Source organism: Cnephaeus nilssonii, assembly GCF_951640355.1.
Source record: "Cnephaeus nilssonii genome assembly, chromosome: 23".
In the NCBI taxonomy this organism is placed as follows: Eukaryota; Metazoa; Chordata; class Mammalia; order Chiroptera; family Vespertilionidae; genus Cnephaeus; species Cnephaeus nilssonii.
In genome coordinates, this window is record NC_137094.1 from 2,113,805 (window position 1) to 2,131,573 (window position 17,769).

At 49.6% G+C, this 17,769-nt stretch overlaps 1 protein-coding gene and 1 pseudogene across 2 annotated transcripts; one reads left to right on the forward strand and one right to left on the reverse strand.

The window, feature by feature from the left end:
* Positions 1-283: 283 nt before the first annotated feature.
* LOC307094701 (tigger transposable element-derived protein 1-like) lies at positions 284-1,753 on the reverse strand (the record flags this gene model as incomplete). Its single annotated transcript, XM_079763753.1, has 1 exon — positions 284-1,753. The coding sequence occupies one exon, from the start codon at positions 1,751-1,753 to the stop codon at positions 284-286; it is 1,470 nt and encodes a 489-aa protein (XP_079619879.1).
* Positions 1,754-6,957: 5,204 nt separating this feature from the next.
* On the forward strand, positions 6,958-13,809 carry LOC307094702 (neugrin-like; annotated as a pseudogene). The gene is made up of 3 exons: positions 6,958-7,013; positions 7,544-7,715; positions 13,117-13,809. The product of its transcript is annotated as a neugrin-like (transcript).
* Positions 13,810-17,769: the final 3,960 nt, after the last annotated feature.

The following is a 17,769-nucleotide window of genomic DNA, read 5'->3' on the forward strand; positions in this document are numbered from 1 at the left end:
TGGACGTTGCAAAGTGGGGAAAGACAGGCTTACACTAGGCTGCTGCAGGGAGGAGGTTTGAGAGGCAGAACCTGTAGAAGATGCATGTGATACTGGGTCAGGTGAGTCCGGAGAGGCAGAACCTACAGAAGGTGCATGTGATACTGGGTCAGGTGAGTCTGGAGAGGCAGAACCTGCAGAAGGTGCTGGAGATCCTGGGTCAGGTGAGTCTGGAGAAGCATATGAGGTAGAGGGTACAGGATCTGTTGCAGGCCTCTCCACCTTCTTAAAATAACGTTCGAGGCTAGTCTGGAAGGATAGGGTTATTCTGGTCCTCCCAAATCTCCTTGTAACACCGCAGGCTATCCATGACCCCTCTAGCAACCTTAGTGTACCTGTCACTGTTGGCGTCCTGAGCCTCAAACCTTGCCAAGGCATCCTCTATCATGGCAAAGGCCCCCGCTAATTCCTTGCTTGTAAATCTCCTGGGCTCTGGGGTTGGTGTGTCATCCTCTTCAATTAACTGCTGTTTCAGTTGAGTGAGGTCCTCGGCAGATAGCTCCTCTCCATGAGATGCCAGCAGCTCTGTGACATCCTCAGCCTCCACCTCCAAATCAAGCTGCTTACTCAACTCAACCACATTCTTGATGACAACCTCAACTGAATCCTCAAAGCCATGAAAATCGTTAACAAAATGGGGACACAATTTTTTCCAAACACCATTCAAGTTTGTCTGCTTAACTTCATCCCAAGAATCAGAAATGTTTTTTACAGCAGCAAGAACATTGTAAGATTTCCAAAAGTCATTGAGAGTCAACTCTTTATCCTTCTTAGTTGCCCTAAAAGCCATAGCAAATGTCCTTTGGAGGTAGTAGGCCTTGAAAGAGGCAATGACACCTTGGCCCATAGGCTGTAAAAGGGAGGTGGTGCTAGGTGGAAGGTAAACCACCTTGACATTTGGATCAAAGTCATTCAAATCGGCAGGGTGACAAGGGGCACTGTCCAGCACTAGCAACACCTTAAAGGGCAGCCCCCTAGAAGCACAGTAGTCCTTGACTTCTGGCACAAAATGGTTGGTGAACCAGTCCTCAAATACACTAAGTGTCACCCATGCCTTCTTGTTAGATTTCCAGATGACAGGTAGTAGACCCTTCCATATGCCCTTGATTGCCCTTGGATTCTTGGCCAGACACACCAAGGGCTTCAGCTTAAAGTCACCAGCAGCATTAGCCCCAAGTAGCAAAGTCAATCTCTCCTTGCTGGCTTTATGGCCTGATGCTGTCTTCTCATCCTTGGCAACGTACTTACGTGTAGGCATATGCTTCCAGAACAAGTCTGTCTCATCCACATTAAACACTTGTTTATCACAGTAACCCCCCTCCCTAATTATCTCAGCCAACGCACTAGGAAAATCACCTGCTGCTTTAGCATCATCACTAGCAGCTTCCCCTGGCACCTTAAGATTATGCAAATTAGCACGAGCCTTAAAACGCATAAACCAACCTTTGCTAGCCAGAAACTCTTCACTTTCACTCCCTTCCCCCTTTTCTTTTTTCAAGGCCTCAAACAATCTTTTAGGCTTCTCCTGAATCAACATCAGGCTAACTGGGATACGCCGTTGATGCTGCTCATCCAGCCAAAGCACTAATAATCTTTCCATCTCAATAATGAGACCACTACGCTGCTCTGTAATCACAGTTGATTTCATAGGAGCAGATCCTTTCACATGTTCAAGTATACGCTTTTTATTGCTGATGATCTTCGAGACAGTCATATGACTTAAGCCAAGCACCGGCCGATGTTTGTAGGTATTTCGCCCTTTTCCGAGCGTCTTATTATGTCTACTTTCACTTCCATTGTGAGGCATTTCCTTCTTTTTGTAGCACTGCCATCAGAAGAATCTGCCTTATGCTTAGGAGCCATAAGGAAGGGCAAAAAGTGTTCAAAATAATAATACAAATAAAAGAGAGCGAATGAAGCACAATCCAAAATGGCTTATAAAGGGCGACTGAATGACAGCGTCTTCCTTGTATAGCGCCGCGTGATGACTTATTCATCCACTCTGCTGGCCAACTAGTTCCTGGGCGAACTTCGTGCAAATGCCTTACATCGAATGACTTTTTTTATATATAAATAAATTGCAAATGGCAACGTAACCACAAAACAACGTATGTCGAGTCCGAAGTAACCCGAGGACTGTCTGGAGAGAGAGAGAGACATCTATTTTTTGTTCCATTAATTTTATACATTCTTTGATTAACTCTTGTAATTGATGTGACCAGGGTTGGAACTTGCAACCTTCCATTATTGAAATTATTCTCTGACCCACTTAGCTGTTTGGCCTCGGTCAGACTTATGTGACATTTTAAGTAACAACCCAATAATGTACCTGAGAATAGATAGATACAAAAACCATCATGATGACTTAGATAGTGGTGGAAGGCTAGAATAGCATTCATGGGATTTCAAAAGTGTCTTTTTTACAGGGAAATATTTAAAGTAAGCTATATCAATGTCAGACTGTATTACTGCATCAATTATTTTATAGGCCGAGAATGAAGCACTGATGAGGTCAGTAGGAACTTGGTATCAGCAATGCAGGCATGCAGGGAAACACCAAAAGTGTATTTTTTTTAATGTCCATTTTAAATAAATTCTACTTAAATCAATCTTTAGAAAAGGTTTAATCTTGATGCTTCCCAATAATTTTACTGTTTTATTGTGAAAAGTTTTGAACATATTTGGTACTACTGAATCAGCATATTGAAAATAAAATATAATGATGTACTACTGAAATATATTATCATGTCCATGTTCAAAATCATCATTTTGGCTGTTTGAACTTCAAAAGGATGAGAGTATTTACACCAGAGATATTAATAAGGATTACAAACTTCCCATAATCAGTACACACATACAGCTTTTCTCCAGTGTGATCTCTCTTGTGGATAAGGAGGTGATTATTGCAGGTAAAAGATTTCCCACATTCACTACACTCATAAAGTTTTGCACCACTGTGAACTCTCTGGTATTGAGTGAAGTTACTGTGTTGCCTAAAGGACTTCCTACAGTCACTACACTTAGGGCTTTTCTCCACTGTGAACTCTGTGGTGTTGAATGAGGGTAAACCTGTGTGTAAATGACTTCCCACAGTCATTATGCTCATGGCTTTTCTCCAGTGTGAACTCTCCTGTGGATAAGGAGGTGATTATTGTGGATAAAAGCTTTCCCACATTCACTACACTCATAAGGTTTTCACCAGTGTGAACTCTCTGGTGTGGAGTGATGGTAGTGCTTTTGCAACTCAACAGGGCCAGGCCTCTTCTGAGACCATCCTGCATGTTCACCCTGTAAAATAAATCAGGGTTCATCCTGCATATTCCTCTCTACAAATATGTACAACAGAAATATTCCAAGTATTAATGAAATATGACAGAGATGGGCAGCCAGCACTGGCCTAGAGCTTGCAATCGTATTTAAGGAAGATAATATTTCAAACAACGGAAGTGTGATCTTGTAAGAACAGTTCAAGGTTCATGGAAGTACAAACCATAACCTGGCACAGGCAGTCACCAAGGACCTTTGCCTAGAGGAAGGAGGTAGAAATGGAAACCATGGATCTGTACATAGTCACCCTGCCAGGGAGAGGAATAGCAGGTGGGACCCATTAGGCTGTCTGTAAGACTCCTGACTCCCAGACACATCCTGCACTGTTTCAGGCAATGTTTGTTGAGTCCTTCGCTCAGGGCTCTCCACAGACCTCACCCATGGCAGCCACAACACATTTGACAGGACAGTGGGGAAAATTAGCAGAGCCCACGGTCTGGCTGTAGAAGAGTGAAAGATACATCAGAGGAATAAAGGAAGAGAGAACATCATCTCAGGACACTGGGATAATGTGAAGGTCTTACCTACAGATGATACAAGTGCACAAACTTCCAGCATCACATTGCAGTACAGAAGTCTCTGAGGCTCATCAAGGAGCCCCCATTCCTTCTGAGAGAAGAAAATGGCCACATCCTCAACGTTTATATACCGTCATAATCGTGACAGTACAGCCCATGATCAGATTCACTCCTAAGGTTCATATTCCCACCCTCCACATCGATCTGCTCTCTCCACTCCACACACCAGAGAAGATACCAGGGCTTCATCCCACGAAAGTCACTGTCATCTTATATTTCTACTGATATTTGGTCTTCCCACAATAAAGGCAGTTGAGCAGATAGAAGATAACTGAGCTCTGGGATTCACATGTGCACCACACTTCCTCATGACAGTAGAGTGGGTGTGAAGAACATAGGGTAGGAAGTGATGTTGGCCATACAGGGAGTGTGAGTGATTTGATACTGGTCTTATCAGGCAATACCTGTGTAGTCCCTCAGATGGTTCCTCAAAGATACCAAAAAGATAGCATTACACTTCACCCTTATAACCACAATCCCAGAGTGCTGAGGCCATAGCTTTGTATTACCTGCTGCACATGGTTCTTTGAACAACACTTCTCTCACACTGCTTCTTTCCTAGAGGCACAACGTAAAAGGTAACACAAATTTGCATTGGCAAGGACAGGTTGTTTCTTAATTACCTTATTTTCCAAATTTATACATTACCATCTCCATAATCCATTTCTCTCTTACCCTTCTCCCTTACCCATGCCCATAGAGAATTTCAAGCCTGGAGAACACTCATTCCTAACCATCACTGTGTCACCCCCAACTACAAAAGGCAGGTGGGTACATAAATGTCATCCAAGCCCTGAACATGGCAGGTAGCACCAAAACATCACCCTTTCCAGGCATTATCCAAAAATTACCCTTATTTTATCGTCCATACTCCACCAGAAATGGACTCTCCCTACTTTCACATTTATGTCAATGTCACGGTGCTCTGGCCATGAAGCCACACTCCCTCTCCAAGTGCTCATCACTCTTTCTACCACACCTCTCTCACACCTGCACTGCTACAATCCCACCACACATAGTCATCTCCTCACCCTCTTACTTATTATTCAGCATGTGTGGTCAAGAGAATGCTTGCCAAACTCAAACAGAATCAAGTACTTCCCAGACTGGTAGTCCACACTCATAGAGGCAGCCTTGAATCCTCTATGAAGGCCTCTCTCCATGACTGTTTTTCCCTTAAATCTAACCTATGAAGAACCACAGTCAGATCTCAGATACTCAGACCTCACCTCCCCTGGTGCTGCACTTGATGTTCTTTCACCAGTCACAGCCAACATCTCTCCACTTAACCATTACTCAAGTCGAGCTGTGCTGGCCCATGCTTTGTGAGTCTCAGAGATGACCATTCAAGCCGCTAAAGTAATCCACAAGACTGACTGATACTCCCCCAGCCAGGCCACACTGAGGGTCACAACATTATCCTGGTGAGGGTTTAGAAAAGTAAACATGTACCAACCCAATCTCATATTGTTTGAATTACTCTTCGGCCTCCAATTAACCTCAGGTACTCTCATCTTTTAAAGGACTTGGCTACTACAAAACCATTCTCTCTACCCATCACTCTACAGGAGAACTCTGTCACTATGCTGTGTTGTCACCCACCTGCCACAAACAGTAGATCCAGCAGGAAAGCTAGCACTCAGGCACACACTGTTCCTTCTGAGCTACTGCTAACATTACCTTCCTGACCATGATTCCCTGTATTAACCTTTGCACTCGGATGTCGAGTGTGACTCGACACGGTTAGCATCGGTAGCAGCTTGAGAAAAAAGCAAGCGAGTGCAAAGGGCTAAAGTGATCTACATTCCTGGCTGATGTCTGAGATGGTTGTGCAGGTAGCAACTGATCCTTCTTTTTTGCTCATCACTGTTTCCCTGTCTCTCTCTCACTTCCTTTCTACATCTAATATATATATATTCCCCCAAAACATAACTCTCGGTTCCTGAATCAGCTTACTTTTCACTCCAAGCCTTGGCATATTCTGGAACCTATGCCCTGGAGAGCCTCACACTCATTACACTGGTTGACAGAAAAAAGCCCTTCAAGAAGCCCTAGCCCTGGCCTTAGGATTCTGGGCTTAGTGTTTGTTCAAAGTACCCAGGTCCAAAAGTTATAAGAGCAGCTGGATAAGCCCAGGAGTCCACTCTATAAGAGGCCACAAGTGTGTGAGGCCCTAAAATAAGAACCAGAAACCCGTATACCTAATCGATTCTGCATTTGCAAGAATTCATGGAAATAAAATGGTCCGTTGAGAGCCTGGCAACCACCAGACTCTATGGGGTCAGGCTTTTCAGTACTCTTACCCAGCCAGGTGACCTCCAGATGCCTGTATTATCTCAGGGCTCAGTCCTCAGTGCTCACTCTTGCCAGTTACCTTGTCATTTACAGGACTTCCCCTTCCTGTCCATAATGCTGTCCTCTGTTTTCTAGTCTGTTCTTCCTCTGAGCAATTTTGGGAAAATTTAGAACCCTACCTCAGAAAATGTCCCTCTTTTTTGCACAACCATCTATGGTCCCAGCATTCTCAGAATGAAGGTAAAACTTCTCGTGCAAAATCCACACCTCATCTCTCTGTTACCTTTAGATCCCAAACACGCTCGGGTTTTCCTAAGCCTCCAGGCTCAGCCCCACCACCGTGTCCTTACAAAGTGGCATTGCAGCCTGTGGCCCTCTTCCCCCCTTTACACCCTGTGTCACCCAGGAGCGACTCACTGTTCTGGAGGCGGCTTCCTGGGCTGCAGTAACTGAGAGGCGCCAGTCCCCTAGGCTGGGGGTTCAATGGGGTCAGACTGAAAGAACGCGGTAAGCAGAGAGGAGTCTGGGAGGCGCGGAGGCCCCAATCCCGGCCTTTTGGTGCTCAACAAGCTTCAGACACACCCTGCACAGCAAGGACGCTGCCTCCTAGGGCTCTCCTACTCACCACGAGTGGGCTGAAGCCTGTGAGTCCTGGAAGAAACCGAAGAGGTCAAAATGCCCGCCAGGAGGAGGAAGGCGGAAGTCCCGCCCTAACCGGATGCACAGACACAAAGTGCCCTTTAGCTCCGCCTATGTAGTCGCATTCCTTTCTGGGTAAGGTAGTTTTCCCAAATACTAAGGGGAGGGCTAGCATCCCAGCCAATGACATTGGTGAATAAAGGTGATGTGGTTCAGCAAGTGGCCCTGGGGAAGGACGAGATGGGGCCAGAGGCCTGGCTAACTGGAACAGACTGGAAGATCTCCCAGGAGAGGGGTGTGGGGAGAACTGGGAGAGATCCCCCAAAGAATATATGCACAGGCGAAAATGGGAGACATCTGTATTACTATCAACAATCAAAAAGACATATTAAAATTTTAAAAAATATATAATATAGCCCAGCTGGTGTTGCTCAATGGTTGAGCACTGACCTATGATCCATGAGGTCCTGGTTCTATTCCTGATCAGGGAACATACATGGGTTTTAGGTTCAATTATCAGTTGGGTGAGGGTGGGGAGGCGCAGCAGGCAGCTAATCAGTAATTCTCTCTCATCATTGATTTATTTATCTCTCCCCTCCCTACCTATCTCTTAGTCAATAAAATATTTTTTTAAAGTATATACATAGATTTTGGGCTGAAAGCAGTTGGGTCAATAAGGCGCGTGCTCTGAGTCTCCTGTTCGGGGCGCGTATCTGTGCTGTCTTCACTTCCTGTGGGTTTGCGACCCAGGGGTGGCAGGCCCCGGACCTACCAGCTGTGAGCCGGACCCGATTCAGACTGGCAACCAGAGGAGTGGGTGCTGCAGGAGGTGGAGAGGTACTGAAGCATCCAACTTATATAAAAACTGTTGTTTGAAATTTTAACCCTACTCTTTGGCTTCTGTAAATGCTTGTTTGCTTAGATAATAAGGAAAATAAGACTACTCCCACTTCAGAGAGGCCATTGAACCTTCCCCAGACAAAATGATCAGTGCTGGAACCAGGCCAGGCCTTTGGTTGAGGTCTCAAGGCCCAAGCCCATAAGGGCTCTTTAAGAACTTGCAAAAGGGGCCAGAAACACCCCATATATGGGAGACAGAGATGGTAAAAACATATAAATAGGGAAAATTCCTCCATGATGGGGCCCAGAATTTGAGAGACATTTTCCTCTGGACCCCCATGTAATAAATGTAACTCTATCTCTCTAAGTATTGCTTGGTTCTTCTCTGGTTTTCTGTAACAGTACCGGCTCCTTCCCGGACCCTCAGCCTGAAGCAGGGCCTTGCTTCTTCCTGATAGATCCTCCCTTCCCCCAACTGATGGACAGAGAATGACGTAAACTCCACCTGCAGCCTGTACGTTCCTGAGCACATAACCAGGCACCTTATATGGACTGTACATTGAACCACCAATCAGCACCTGCCAAATACCCTAAGCCCCGATTCCTAAGTCCCTAATTATGTGCCTTATATGAAACCACCAATCAGTGTGTGCCGAGTACTCTAAGCCCCATACCTTCCCTTTCCTCCCCTCAAAAGGCGCCTTCACCCCTGCACATGTGCTCTCTTCCTTTTCAAGGTAGCCCAGCAGGGGTCTTCTCCTCTAATAAAGCCTGTATCCTGGTTTCCAGCCCTCTGTCTCATCTTTCATCTGGTGCCTAACCTGGGTGAGCGTGGGCAATCCTTGGACCTAGCCCCGAGTTTCTGACTCCTGCTCTGGCTCTGCTCAATGGCATGGTTCTGAGTTGATTGGCCCGCTCAGAACACTTCTCAAACCCTGCTGTACCAGGACAGAGCAGGGAATCTCGTTGCTTCCTTCTAACCAAAAGGCTTCAGGGACTTTCCCGACTCCCCCCCACCCCCACCCCCGTTCCCTTGACCTGGAAGGGCCTCAGAGTTTTCCCATCTACTCGGCTACATGTTCTACGTTCTACGGTACCTGGCCAGGAAAACTCTGCTCTACTCCATGGGAAAGGTCTCGGGGTGACGACCTTGGAACCTTCTCTCGTCTCTCTCTCTACAGGTTGGCTGAGGGAAAAGAAGGATACTTCTTGTTCCTTCCCCAACTTCCCAGTGGCCCTTCTCTCCGGTCATAGGAACCTCTCATTCCAACCCCCCCCCCACACACACACACACCTTTAGGGGTCTCCTCGCCAATCTCTCGACCCTTGGTCTTTCTGGCTACATCAAACCAAAGAAGCTCTACCTGGCCACAGTCTCTCTGTGGCCCAAAAACAGTACTTTTGATTCCAATATCCTCCGAGATCTAGATAACTTTTGCCACCAGACAAGGCGGCCTCAGAGATCCCTACGAACAGGCTTCCCACCCGCCCCCACCCCACCCTCCCATTCTCGCCCCTCGCTTTACTCCTCATGTTCCACCCATCAGATCCTCCTCTCAAAGTCCTCTTTGCTCTCTCAAACTCCTTTCTCTGTCTTCTCTTTCGATCCAGTGGATCATTCCTCTCCACGTGTCTTACTCCCACCACCTCCTTACAACCCTGAGCCTGTCCTTCCCTGACTAAGCACTCTTTTTACCAGGTCAATGCCAGACTGCAGGATAATTTTTCTCTCAGAGTGCGTTTAACATTTTTTCCCCCTTCACACACACCGGTCCCTCCCACTGACCTGCAGCGGTGGCTGCAGCGGCAGCGGTAGTGGCCGCGGTGCTTGCAAGCCCCTCCCTGCGCAGCCCCTCCTGGTCCAACCCTTGTAGGATGGGGCATTTCTACCTCTGAGAATTCTAAAGGCCCACCTTCCCCTGTGCTCTCCACCTAATCTCTGCCCCCGTGACCGCCAGCAACTGAATTCACAGGTCGCTGGCCATTCTCCTCTCACTTTCTGATCTTCCTGAGAGCCCAAATCCTGAGAACCTGAGCTCCAAAACAGCCTTTCCTATCTAACACTCATTCTCAGGCCACCCAAAGACTGCCTTCCTCAACAGCCTCTTCTATTCCTGGGTCCACTCTACCCCTGAGGGAGGCAGCAGGAACTGAGGGCATAGTCTGAGTCCATGTCCCATTCTCTATGTCCAGCCTCACAGATTGAGAGGCGTCTCAGGTTTCTTTTTCCACTGACCTGACCACCTTTACTCTCCGACATACACCGCAACTTCAGGTCCCCAAACCCCTCAAAAAGACCTCATTAATCTAACCTTTAAGGTCTTTAATAATAGAGACAAGGAGACCCAAATCCAAAATCAAAGGCGAGATCAGGTCAAGGCTGAGGCCCAGTAGGAGGCCTTCCAGCTCCTAGCCACCACTTTCAAACCCCAAACGGAGTGCCAGTCCTCCAACCGTGGGTAAGTAAGGGGCTAAGCCCCCTCCAGGCCCATGCTTCAAATGCAGCAAGGAAGGACACTGAGCCAAGTCCTGCTCAAACCCGAGACCCCTACCTGGACCCTGCACCAAGGTACAGAAGGGAAGGCCACTGGAAATCAGACTGTAGTCTGGTCCCTCTGGGTAAGACCTTAGCCAGTCCAGCATGGCCACCCTCTGGATCCGGTTTGGATCTCCCAGACCTCCTGGGACTGGCCACTGAAGAAGCTGCCCAGGCCCTGACAGGGCCCCACAGACTTACATCACCAGGACAGAGCCTCAGGTAACGACTGTGGTGGCAGGTAAGCCGATCTCCTTCTTAATTGACACTAGGGCCACTTATTCTGCCCTCTCTGAATTCGCTGGGACCCTTGTCCCCTCCTCAGTCTCTATTATGGGGGTTGATGGATTAGTCTCACAGCCATTAGCCACCTCATGTCTACACTGCATCTTACTAAATTCCCCCATTCATTCTTTTCTCATTCTACCTCGGTGCCCGGCCAGGGCTACCAGGCATCCCCTCATAAAATCCACTTGTCCCAAACCACAGTCACCTACCTCAGTTTCACTCTCTTACCCCACAAGGCCAAGCCATTCCTTGGACTGTAAACACCTTATCTCCTTATTTCCTCTATGATCATTATCTCTAGGAAGAATGTGGTGGTTTAAGATTGAAGCAGCTAGAGGCCTGGCTAGCCTGGGAACTGGCTGTGGAGCCTGCTCCCTCCACCCTGCCTTTTCTAACATACAATACTGAAACATTGATTGCTAGACATGTTTAGAAGTACTTAATAGAAGGTCTGTGGCATGGTTATGGATTTTTTATGGACATAGAAGAAGGTTTGGAGGCTAATTTGAAAGTGAAATTTGTGAAGGTTGTGAATGTGATGAGAAGGGGAAAAGAGAAAAGTAGCAAGAAAGAAAGAAAGAAAGAAAGAAAGAAAGAAAGAAAGAAAGAAAGAGAGAGAGAGAGAGAGAGAGAGAGAGAGAGAGAGGAAGGAAGGAAGGAAGGAAGGAAGGAAGGAAGGAAGGAAGGAAGGAAGGAAGGAAGGAAGGAAGGAAGGAAGGAAGAAAGAAAGAAAGAAAGTTACTCTGAGCAAGAAAGTGAGGCTTCAGTCTCCAAGCCTGGCAGGACAAGGTTGCTAGATACTTCTTAAGCTAATCCAGAATATTCAGTGTCTAACCTCTTATCCAACCATCCAGGTCCCTGGCTTCCACTACTCCTTTCCTTCCTTTTCCCTCCCACTTTCACTGCAACACAATCTCAATAACTCATCTATCACCCCTTATTGGTAGCGCTATGGCGACTACCCTCTCAACTTGGAGTGCGGAACTAGAAAAAGGAATCTCGTATCCTTTAGTCCACTTCTTCTCCCTACAACTTTCAGCTTGTCTCCATGATCAGGGATTTTTCTTCCTCTGTGAGGAAAACACATTCATCTGTCTCCCCATCAGCTGGACAGGAGCCTGTATTCTCATCTATCTCTCACCCAATGTAGATGTAGCCCCCAATAATCAGTCTTTTCCTGTCCCCCTAACCATCATATCTGACACAAAAGAGGAGTCCAGATCATCCCTCTCCTCCTAACCCTCAGCATCACAGCAGGAGTTGGAACTGCCACAGGGAGCTTAACCACTGCTCTACCTATTTTGAATCCCTGTCTCAGGACCTACAAGAAACATGTGGATGCCCAGCAAGGGGCAAAACTGGGAAAACAAGAACCTCACCTCCAGGGTAACCTATTCTCCCCTTTCATATCACTAGTGAGGCAACTAAGACCCCTACTCTTTTCCCCCTAAAAATAACATCTAGGTCTCAGTTGTATTTCAGCTCCAGACCCAGAAAAGCAGCAAAACCAGACAAGAGATGCTGTGGCAGTCTCAGGACCAGCTTTTACCTCCCAAGTGACTCAACAGGATCGCTTCCAAGACTTCACCAACCAGTCTCTTGGGGAAATCATGCTGCTGCACCCCTAGTCCAGCACAGAAAACAATACCAGTTTTTCGCTCACTTACCCCATGGCTCCTCCCACTATTAGGCCCACTGGTACTTATTCTTTTAATTTTGCTCTTTGGCCCCGGTCTCATGCGCTGTTTCACTAGTTTCTTGCAGAACATAATGCAGGCGTTTGCCAACCAGAAGGTGGGAGAGATCTATCTGGCCTTGAATTCAGAACCTAACACCAGAATCCTTGAGACCTCGGGTAGACGCCCCTAACGATGCCCCCTCTCAGTTGGAAGTAGCTATGGAAGATGGACCTTCACCCCCTGACCTTGCCCGGACTCTCAATTTTTTTTTAATATTACCAAAAGCCTGGAATGATAGATCCTCCCTTCCCCCAACTGATGGACGGAGAATGACATAAACTCCACCTGCAGCCCGAACATTCCTAAGCACATAACCAGGCACCTTATATGGACTGTACATTGAAACACCAATCAGCACCTGCCAAATACCCTAAGCCCCTGATTCCTAAGTCCCTAATTATGTGCCTTATATGAAACCACCAATCAGCATGTGCTGAGTACCCTAAGCCCCATCCCTTCCCTTTCCTCCCCTCAAAAGGCGCCTTCACCCCTGCACATGTGCTCTCTCTTCCTTTTCAAGGTAGCCCGGCAGGGGTCTTCTCCTCTAATAAAGCCTGTGTCCTGGTCTACGGCCCTCTGTCTCATCTTTCACTTCCCTCATCAGAAGCACAGGGGCAGGTGTTCGGCTCCTTTGGGACCACGGGTCCCTTAACCAGGGATGTATTTCATCGCCCGTTTAGAGGCCTCACCTTGCTCAGGGCTGCTGTTGTGGGTGTTAGATTTCCAAGGCAGTGAACAAAGAGACTAGGGCTGGGAGCTCCCTGATTTAGCCCGAGACCTTCAACCATCCATGTTGCTCCCATGCATGGCTTCTGCCATTGGTTCTCTCCCCCAGCACCCTGAGACGATAGAAAAAAAGCCATCCTGTTCCAGAAAATTCAGAGGCTACTGGAGCAGCGAGGGGCCCTGCCAAGGATTCTGACAAGGGAAGCCATGGAGCAGATCCGGTATTTACATGAAGAATTTCCAGTCCTGGTCAGTTCCCAGATTGGCTGAAGGCTTGGATATTAGCACTGATGTGATCAGAAGCAAGTTTGTACCCACATTGGAGAAGAAACTGAAGCAGGATCAAAAAGTCCTTCAGAAAGCTGGGCCTGCCCACTTGCTCCGCCAGCTTCCAGGCCCTGGGGATACCTGGGAGCTGCTTTCTGCAGGCCGCCCTGTGTCAGGAGCTGAAGTCTCATTCAAAGGCCACGGTCACAGCATAGCTTTGAGGGTGACAGAACCGAATACTCAGAGTACAAACACCCCGAGGAGATGGAAGGGAAGGAATAAAGGAGTCCAGAGCCTGGAGAAGGAAAGCTTTGTGCCTGTTGAGGCAGCCCAAGGTCAGCACAGAGAGCTGAAGAAGTACTCCACCAGCGGTGGTGAGGGCGCCAGAGGCACTGACAGCGGTGGATTACCAAGTGCGAAGGAGCTGGAAGCCTTGAAGGCAAGAGAACTGGGTGAGCAGAACTTTAGCAGCAAGGTAGTGCAGAGGGGGCAAGAGTTCTTTGATGACAACAGGAACTTCCTGTACAGAATTTGAACTGGAGCCTGGCTTGTGGAGGTGTCATGTAAAACACAGCTGAGCGAGTATATTTTTTTTAATTTCTTTATTGATTAAGGTGTCACATATTTGTCCTCATCCCCCCATTCCCATCCCACACCCCTCCCCATGGATGCCCCAACCCCCTGTTGAACTTAACCATTGGTTAGGCTCATATGCATGCACACAAGACCTTTGGTTGATCTCTTCCCCCTCCCCCCACCCTCCCCTATCCTCCCTCTGAGGCCTGATAGTCCGATCAATGCCTCCTTGTTTCTGGTTCTGTTCTTGTTCATCAGTCTATGTTGTTCATCATTTCCCCTAGATGAGCGAAATCATGTGTCACTAGAGATATACTTATAAGAATTGAATGTGCAACGAGCAATAATAGTTATGCTGACAGGCAAATGAATCAGTCTGTAGTGAGTTTCTTTCTGGACCAACAGTTCTTTTGAGACCCAATATCAATGTCCACAAGTTCCTTATGAGTACATGTCGGCACTGACCCCTCAGCTCTGGATGGTGGACAAATGGTGGTAATGCAGGTCCGACTCCCTCTGGTTTGGTCTCGGCCGGACCCAGGGGCACGGCCTCACCCGGACCCGGGGCCCAGGCTCACCCAGATCCAGGGGCCCACGGCCTCACCCGGACCCGGGACCCAGGCTCACCCGGATCCAGGGGACCACGGCCTCACCCGGACCCGGGACCCAGGCTCACCCGGATCCAGGGGACCACGGCCTCACCCGGACCCGGGACCCAGCCTCACCCGGATCCAGGGGCACACGGCCTCGCCCAGACCCAGGATTCAGCTTCACCTGGACCCAGGGGCGCATGGCCTCACCCAGACCCAGGGGCGCATGGCCTCTCCCGGGCCTGGGACTCAGCCTCACCCGGATCCAGGGGCACACGGCCTCGCCCGGACCTGGGATCTAGCTTCCCCCGGACCCAGGGGCATGTGGCCTCACCCGGACCCAGGGGCGCGTGGCCTCTCCCAGACCCAGGGTCGCGTGGCCTCACCCGGATCCAGGGGCCCACGGCCTCACCCAGACCCAGGACCCAGGCTCACCCGGGTCCAGGGGCCCACGGCCTCACCCGGACCCGGGACCCAGTCTCACCCGGATCCAGGGGCCCACGGCCTCACCCGGACCCGGGGCCAGGCTCACCCGGATCCAGGGGCCCACGGCCTCACCCAGACCTGGGACCCAGCCTCACCCGGGTCCAGGGGCACACGGCCTCGCCCAGACCCAGGATTCAGCTTCACCTGGACCCAGGGGCGCATGGCCTCACCCGGACACGGGACCCAGCCTCACCCTGACCCAGTTCCCAGCCTCACCCGGACCCAGGGGCGCGCGGCTTTACCCGGATCCGGGACCCAGCGGGGTTTCGTCTTCTTGATCCCAATTTCTGTTGGTCAATTCCCTCTCAGCAATTCCTTCGGCCATTTTCTCAGAGCTCCAGGGCAGCCACCGCAGAACTCATTGGGCGGCGGGCTCGGCGAAGCTCCGGTGTGCCCGGTGCGCGGCGGCGGGCTGGTCCGTGGTGGCTGTGTCGGCCCTTGGGTCTGCAGTGGTGGCCGGTCGCCGAGCATGCGCACCTGGCCGCTTTCGGGGCTTTGAGATTCTTGAAGGACTTGGAGGTCAGCAAGCGCGTAGTCTCCCACCCCATGTCTCCCAGGGGCTCGTCTGTCCATGCTCGGCAGCGAGTGGAGCCTTCCCCTCAGCCGGAGACCGCTGGGGGAACTGCGCCGAGCACGTTCCAGGCCGCCATTGTGTCGCCTGAGCCGTAGTTTTTAAAGTGTGGTCTTTGGGTCACCGGCATCAGCTTCATCCCGAGTACCCCTCTCTTTTATTCTAGTTGTAGAGCATCTGCTCAGTCAGCCCTCCAGTGGTTCTGGATGGTGTCTGCTCTGCTCTCCCGTCGTAGTCTCAAAATTGTTGTGGTAGGCAGCAATCAGGCTTCTGCCCTATGTTGGTCCATCTTGGTCCTTGTTTGTAGTTAAGTCTTGATTGTTGTTGGTGTCACTGGGAGGAATTGTCCTCCAGGCCACTTGGCTGTGCGGACCCTCTGTGTCTATAAAGGAAGAGTTGCTGTGCGGGAGACACGTTTATGGGCCGGGTCTTGGTGCAGCAAGGCTTTGGCGCTCACTGCGTCTGCCTCTTGAATGTGTCCCTTATGCGAGTGGTTGAAATCTGGTGTCATCTCACACCGACCACTAGATGCCCTCGTTTCTGGGTCTCCAATGGAGTGTAGGTCAGCTACTGCCTGAGGCCCCTCAGCAGGAATTACAGCATCCCTTATATTCGTGACCTGTTTCGGTGTCTTCCCCTTTTGGCTGCCTCCCTATCGCTCAGTTTCCCCAATCTCCCTAGGTGGTCGCTCTTGATACCCCCCTTTGTGGGCTGAGTGCAAAGTCTTGGTGTTGTTAAGCCTTGATTGCTGTTGGTACACTGGGAGGATGTGACCTCCAGTCCAATTGGCTGTGAGGATCAGCTGTGTCTATGCCGGGAGACAGCCCCATTCAACTAGACTTGCAAAATTGTAAAAGCCTCTGTGTTCAGCTTGGATGGGGCGGAGTTACAGGGCGGAGCCTACCGCCTTGGCTTCCCGTCAGCCCCGCCCTATGAGGTTCCTGTGTCTCAGTGTCCCTCTGTACTCCCAGCAAACACCTCTGATAGAAAAGCGCCCTGGAGTTTCGCGCGCTGCCAAACAGTCTAGTCTCTCCCCCAATGAATCTGGATTCCCAGATTCTCACCCGGAACTGGGTTTCCGTGTAGTCAGAACTGGGGCTCACCGCAGTCTGGCGCTTTTGTCTCCTTCCCACCAGGGTGACTCAGCGGCACAGTCAACAGCCCATCCTCCGTGCACAATCCCGTGCGCGCCTCCGGTGCTCTGCTCTTCGCCGCCTCTCTGCACCTCTGCCCCACAGCCCAGCTTTCCCCAGCATGAGCCTGGCTTCCCCGGGTCTCTCCCAGAACTGGGGTTCAGTGCAGTTGGAACTGGGGTTCAGCACTGTCAGGAGCTTTTGTCTCCCTCCCGCTAGGGCAATCCAGCGGCACAGACAACAGTCCCTCCTCTGCACACATTCCCGTGCGCGGCTCTGGCGCAACTCCTCTGTGCTTCCGCCCCACAGCCCAGACTCCCCCAACCTGAGCCCGGCTTCCCAGGGTTTCGCCAGGAACTGGGGTTCAGTGCAGTCGGAGCTGCGGTTCAGCACAATCTGGTGCTTTTATCTCCTTCCCGCCAGAGAACGCCAGCCAGGCCATCAGCTGCCCCTTCCTCTCCGGCTCCATCTTCCCCGCACGCGCCCGGGCTCGTGTCTCCGCCCGTGTCTCCATACCTCAAGCTTTTACGGCTTCTCGGATTTTCCTTGTGGTTTTCTCTTTCCTTCTAGTTGTGGGCATTTCAGTCAGCCAGCTTTCCTGTGGTTCTGGATGATGTCCGTTTTGACTTTTAGTTGTGTTTTTGAAATTGTTGTGCCAGGCTGTAGGTTAGGTGTTTAACCTATGCCGCCATCTTGGTTTCCTCCTGAGCGAGTATATTTGAGCTGCCTGGATTTCTGTGTGTGGATTGTCCACCTTGGAAATGATGAGCCTAAAAATGGAAGAAGCTGCTTGATTTCAATCTGAGAAGGGACAGTGAACTTCACAGGGCAGATGTATATGCGGGCAGTGAGAATAACAGGCTAGGTGTAGTCTAGCTCCTGGAGCATGGCTCCTGGTCTGACCCATGTGAATATTCAGTACTCACCTTACTTGCTTAGGCTTTCTATGTGTCAAAACCAGCCTGTGTCGTATATGTGAGGAATTTGTTGTGTTTGCAATATGTGTATGGGAGGAATTGAAAAGTATTCCTTCTGACATCATTTACTTCTTGATTAATGAACACTAACAGTTCTGGAGCTGCTTAGTCAATTGGTTGTATTCATTTTGTACAAGGTAAAGTGAAATGCAGAAAAAAAAT